Source organism: Micropterus dolomieu, linkage group LG03 (genome assembly GCF_021292245.1).
Source record: "Micropterus dolomieu isolate WLL.071019.BEF.003 ecotype Adirondacks linkage group LG03, ASM2129224v1, whole genome shotgun sequence".
Classification (NCBI taxonomy): domain Eukaryota; kingdom Metazoa; phylum Chordata; class Actinopteri; order Centrarchiformes; family Centrarchidae; genus Micropterus; species Micropterus dolomieu.
In genome coordinates, this window is record NC_060152.1 from 2,593,716 (window position 1) to 2,600,388 (window position 6,673).

Sequence of the window (6,673 nt, forward strand, 5' to 3'; positions counted from 1 at the left end):
GGGGGATTTTTCAAGTTACTTGCTAGACTTTAGAGATTACAGAAATTACTTTCACTTTTACATTTAAAACCACAACTAACTTTTTCAGAAATAAATAATAAGTACATGTTATTTTATAATTTGCTTCCACTATTGGATTTATTTCCAGCAGAATTTTCCTTCCTTCCTTCCTTGAGTTGCGATTGGCTGATCTGTGTCATGTCAGCATCGGCTTTGATTGCTCATGTCTAAAGCACAGTGTTACCAGATTCAAGAGCTTTCGGCCTGAGCATGTAAGAGAATATTTAATAAAGAAGAAAATAAGTCACAGTCTCCATTTGAATATCATGATTAAAATCACTCTTCAAATGACCACAGAAACCAAAACAATGAGATGATTAACTTTCATTTTCAAATGTGTTTTTTGTGCATTTTTCTGAATCTATTTCTGTGGCCGTTTTAATTACTTATTTATATGTTTTGTAAATAAATGCTCAGGGAAAAATGAAAGAACTTTTGGAGACAGCTGAAGGGAAACTGGAAGCCTTAAAGAAGTGGTTTGATATTAATAAATTGTCATTAAATCTAAGTAAAACAAAACTTTTCATTGTGTTTGGAAATGATAAAATAAATGTGAAGTAAATGTAAATGTAAAGAACAGTGGTTCTCAGACACATCAAGGACCCCTAAACTGACACAAATTAGACCCTCAATTGGATAGTTTTGCTTTTAGATGTTTGATTACACAAAGTGTATGAAACCACTGAACAGTCAACAATACATTCTGTCATTGTGTTATTGTATGCATGTATAGTGAAAATAAATGATTTCCCTTTTTGCTGGGGACCCCCCTTGAACTCCCTAAAGGACCCCAGGGGGGCTCCCAGGACCCTACTGTGAAAACCAGTGATGTAGAAATTGAAAGAGTATGAAAACAAATTCTGTGGAGTGATACTAGACCATAAGGTTGAGGTTGGAAACTTTACATAAATTAAATCAATTACTGTCTAAACTTCAACCACAACTCACTATTTATTTTATATTGCTCAACCATATTTCCATACATCACATACTGTGTGGATGAATGGGGGAACACTTACTCATCTTGCACAAATTAAATATTTATACTGCAAAAAAGAGCCATAATAATTGACTGACTATAATTACTCAACCAACTCATTTCTTTATGAATTTATATACCTTAATATGTATAAATATTTACACTTTTAAACTCTACAAATAATGTTTAGAGCAAAATACAGAACACTTCCTGTATCCAAGGGTTATTTTTAATGATGGAGAGCAGGTATCCATTTAAGGGACATTATATGTTTAAATAAAATAGATATGTTACAGTTAAAGGAGTTAAATTACGGGAATAGTTGTAATAATGAAGTAAAAGAATGTAGTGGAAGTTTAAGAAAATGTCCTGACAATCTGTTTCTGTTCTGTTCTGTGTTTCTTTATCATATATTTTTTTCATTTTGGGTAGCACAAAGGTAAAATATATATATGAATAATATATAAGTGTAGGCACAATAAGCTTTAGCTTCAGCCTACACCTTTATTTTCAGTCAGAAAACATAATGCTTGATATTATTTTAATTTTTCAATATAATGATTTAATATTATTTAACTTCCATAAATGTATGGTTAGAACAGTTTGTTCTAACTGTGTATAATTGACCGGAAAACAATAAAAAAAAACAACTAACTAGTTAACTAATTCTTAATTTATTTGACTATTCAGTGTATGAGTTTATTCATTTGATTCCTTGTAACTCAGGTCTGCTCTTCCAGTTTGACCAAGTATACTCTACCCACACATCCCACTGCTGTGTGTGCAGGGGTGGAAATTAACTTTTTGGCTAACCAGCCAGTGGGACTGGTAGAAAATTAAGCCAAAATAATAACTTTTTTTTTTTTAAATTTCAGTACTTTTAATTGAGATAACAAGGTATTCTGTCCAATACAAACTTAAAAAAGACACCCGAATGAAATTTGAAGCAAAATGTAAACGCAAAATTTCCTTCATTTTATTTATTTTAAAAGTTGTAAAGGGACTTTTGTGAAGGCCTGCCCGATCAAACTATCAGTAAACATGATGACCTTTCACCTGATGACCTCATGTGTGACGAGCCCTCCTGTTCAGACACTGTTAGTAATTCAGCAGCTCTGCCTGCAGGACACCTGCGATCCCGCCGGTAAGAGGGGTTTGCCGCAATGTGCTTGTTGTGGATTGTTGCAAAGAGAGCATGCACAATTGTTGTGTATATTGCTGTGTGTCACCTGCCTGTAGAAGTAATATTAGCTGCCGCCTAACACGCTGACAGCTAACATTACTAAAATCTTTGCACTTGAACTAGGATTATTACAGTGACTTAATAAAAGCCTTGTGCCTTAAAATAAGTTTAACAACCTTGGTAAAATTCTAAGGCTATTCCTCCAACTTATAGCCTACTTCAGCCCTTTTTAAAAAAATAAAAACAGCTTTGAATATATTTACATATTGACAGCAACATTAGTGTTTACAACAGCTCAACTACAATAAAAACTCAATAACTGGAAGTACATATAAAAATGTCAGTGCCAATGTAAAAAAAACAATATTCCTGACATCAAAGTAAAGAGTGAAGAAGAAATGGCGCTATAAGATTTCAGAAAAATGTATGAATTGTTAAAACAAACAGAGGATATATATTAGCTGATTAAACAATTATGTGACCATGAAAAGATGTAAAGATTGCCTAGAGGACACCTTCGATTCCGTCGGTATTTCCTCCACCTGCAGCTTTTGGTGTGCAGCTGTGTGAGCATCTCCCTAGCGTCAGCCTTGGTAGTGGCGGCAGTATTACAGCAGGTCAGTCACTGTGAGCCAGTCCCAAACACTCAACAATCTTTTTATGGTCACATAATTGCTTAATCAGCTAATATATAGCCTATAGTTGTTTTAATATCTGTAGTCACAGATCACCTCCAGTAGCATCAGCAACAACACAACAGCAGCAGCAGCCGCATGCATAGCAACCCCTCAACTGTAAGTTATGTCATCCCACAGTGTTTTAAAGCTAGAGTTTGGTATTCCCTGTTTATTTTTGCGTCACAGCATTTGTTGATGTATCGACACAGAAGCATCTGTATATGCGTGTCAACAAGGAATACATAACAATATATTTCTGTCAATAGTATGAGAAGAGTCCTATTTAAATCCTTGTTCCATGTGCCCTTTTTATGCTTTGAGCACCTGCCCCTCCAAAGGTCTCTGTACGGCCCTGCTGCATGGAAAGTTGTCACCACCAATTAGGGGTGAAGGGCAGATAATAATCCATTGTATTTGATCACAGAGTTATTTCCAGGAGTCATTATTTTAGTGACACACTTCAGCTAAGCAGTCTTTCTTTCGGGTTAGCATTTTTTGAATTTAATAATTCAATTCTTTCTTTATATGATCACAGGAACACCCTTCTTTTCTTCTACAGAAAGCAGAAGTATCGCTGATTTCCCCCCTTCATGTTTATTTTGATTTGCTTTTGAGGTCAGTGGGATTGATACTGACACATGTTGGTAACACAAGCTTTCTGTTGTATTCTCCAGGCCGAGACTACTCCGGTGATGTCCCTTATTTTCTCAGACATGACAAAGCTTTATTAGTAGGTTTGGGTATTGTTTAAAATTTTACAATACCAGTACCAAAACAGTAACCTTAAAGTGGTACCAATACCAATAGAGTAATTCGAACCCTTCTGTAAAATGCCCCCTGTTGAAGCCATAATAGTTGATTGGTATTATTATTTTTATTGCGGTTATGGACAAGCAAGGTGATCTAATTACTTTTTTCTTTTATAAAATAACGGTTAGGCTCCTCATCCTATAGGTCATCCTCACGGGTAGTAGACCTATCATACCGGAAAGACTACAGCTTGGTAGTTTCTTTGTATTTGAATGAGATTTTTTTGAAACTTTTGTTCAAAGCAAACAACGGAAATTATTTTGTTAACTTTCGATAGGCTATATAAACTGAACTGAAAGATCTTGGCGGCTTTTCTTTAGCGGTGAGTTGCTAACCTCCAAAAAGATAACAGTGAGATGAAGAAAACGAGTACTGAGCCTGTTTAAACAAGTCACTAAACTATACTAAAGAGGCCAAAGAAGCAATCGGAGGAAAAGAGAATCTGCACGTCCAGCCGATCACTCCAAATACAATGAACAAAATTATAATCATAATATATTTAGTTTTTTCCCCCATTCATCATGAGCTGAACTCAAAGATCTAAGACTTTCTCTATGTACACAAAAGACGTATTTCTCTCAAATATTGTTCACAAATCTGTCAAAATCTGTGTTCGGCACGTGCAGGCTCATAATGAAACAAGAAGTGTGCTCATCTCTTTCTTTCTGTGAGTTTCTTGTGTGTTTGGCTGCAAGCAAACCATACAAATAGTAATTTTTGCTTCGACTTGGTTACAAAAAGTGTCGAATGAAGTACTGGTTTGCCTGGAGACATTTCGATATGATAATGGGCGGTTTTGGTCGAAACCTCAAAGGTATGAGTAGCGATACCCATCCCTATTCATTAGAGCCGCAGACGACATCATACAACTGCTTTCACAGGCTCCTCAATTGGCTTTAAAATGTAAAATCTGCGGAGTGCCCCTTTAATGAGCAAATCCTTATGAAGTCCAGAGTGCCAGAGAGCAGTCAGTCCTAACCTTTTTGTCTTGTGCAAAGCCGAGTTTTATACAGAGCTGCTCAGTTCTAACAGAATTCAAGTCTGCAGGGGGCTGATGTAGACTTGATATGGGCTCCCAAAGAAAATGGGCTGTTGATGGACCTACTGTAACACCTGCTGTGGTATCAAACACATTCAGATACGTCAGATAAGTCTCTCTGATAATTACTTAAACTGAGGTTTTTATCAAGAATAACTTAGCTAAAGCTGGTAAAGATGATCTGTATCTTACCCTTTCACAAAGACACTGATTCAGGAATCAAACCTATGACTTTAAAGTAACAAGACGGTGTATTAAACCACGGGATCACACCGCTGCTGACTCACCCCAGCGCCCACTCTGCCTCGAGGTCCTCTCACACCACGATCCCCCTTACTGCCCTGCAGAAGTATAAAGGACATTATGACACTGAGAAGTTTGATCCAACAGGCTTATTTCACAGCAGACATTTAGACAAATATCACAGGTGTTACTAAAAACAATAAAGGATAACCTCAGTATTTTTAAACCTGGATATACATTAAATAAATAAAATAATAATATTTTAAACATTATCACATATTGTGGTGTTGAAATTACTAGTAGGTACAGCAAGTTCTGGATTCCATGCAGAAGATGGCTTCAGCCAGCAGCCGCAAACCGGCAACGTAACCTATTCCTACGGGGCAAAATGAAGTCCTGGTGACTCCCTTTGTTTTACACAGGAAACTTAAGTATCACTTCAGGACAATTCTCGCTCTGGAATCTCAAGAGAGGTGAGGTGTTGCAGGACGCACTGGTGGAAATGAGTGATCCTTTAACGAAGGAGCCAACATGTACAATACAACCATGCAACTAAATGGTATTCAGCCATCGCTCATTTTATTATTTACCCCTGTGATTTTTATACCGTGAAATGTCAAAATATATTCTGTAAAAAATAATAATGTAAGTTACTTTTTGTAAAGTGTGTTTCACAGAGTTGTGTATCGTGCAGTTCACACATGACAACAGAAAACAATAGTCCTGGGTGTTTTGACTGACTTGAAGCCAGGCGGTGTTGCTGTTTGGACTGAAATATCAAATGACTAAATCTGGATGACACCCTGTACATGCACTAAGAATAAAAATAAAGTATGATGTGTGGGTGAAGTTGGCGAGGTGGTCTCATGTGTCATTTCTCAAGACTGACTGACTCACATGAATTTCTCCAGGTTGAATCTTCAGTACAGACAATAAGACTGATCTTAAAAAATATCCAATAAGTAAAAACTTTTACAGAGTGGACGACAGGAAGGAAATCAGAGAGCCTCCGATCATTCTGCTGTAAGGGGAAGTTAAAAAGTAGATTCCACATGACATAATTGCAGAAAGCATAAAATTTCCCAGAAACTACACTGAATTATTTCAAGCTGATGGCTATAACATTATCCAACCTTCATATGCAAATTTGACAGTGGGTAAAATAACACATCAGAAAGCTGACTTTTCTACATGCGATGTAACTTAAAGAGGTGGTATTCTGCTTTTTGGCTTTTCCCCTCTCCTTTATTGAGTTATATGTATATATATGTGTATATATAGTTATATATATCTTTTTTTGTGCATGTAACAGGTTTGCAAAGTGAAAAAGCCCAAAGTCCAGCCCAAAGGGAGTTCCCATCTCCCACAGAAAACTCTGCTCTGAACCGCTTGAAAACAGCTGGTTTGTAGTCCAGCCTTTCACTTCCTTTACTTGTGACGTCACAATGCAAACGTGTCATAAAGCTTGCCAAGCAGCTAGCGGGGTCAGGCACGCCCTCAAACCAAGCTAGTCTGAGCGGAGGCCCTTTGATTTTAGTTAAGCCCCTTTTCCACTGCACAGTACGAGCTCGACTCGCCTTTGTTTGGTTTTCCATTGTAGAAATGTTGTACCTGCTTCCAGGTACTTTTTTTCGTATCACCTCTGTTGAGGTTCCAAGCGAGCTGAGGGATACTAAATAAAA

The 6,673-nt window shown here is 36.9% G+C and overlaps 1 protein-coding gene across 1 annotated transcript in view; it reads right to left on the reverse strand.

Annotated features, from left to right (window-relative positions):
* The window catches only part of zgc:113232 (uncharacterized protein LOC541546 homolog), a 47,316-nt gene that overhangs the window by 10,362 nt on the left and 30,281 nt on the right, over positions 1 to 6,673 (reverse strand). Inside the window, exon 17 of the mRNA XM_046044429.1 lies at positions 5,036 to 5,089. Within this exon, the coding sequence (XP_045900385.1) occupies positions 5,036 to 5,089 (54 nt within the window). The remainder of the gene's footprint in view (positions 1 to 5,035; positions 5,090 to 6,673) is intronic.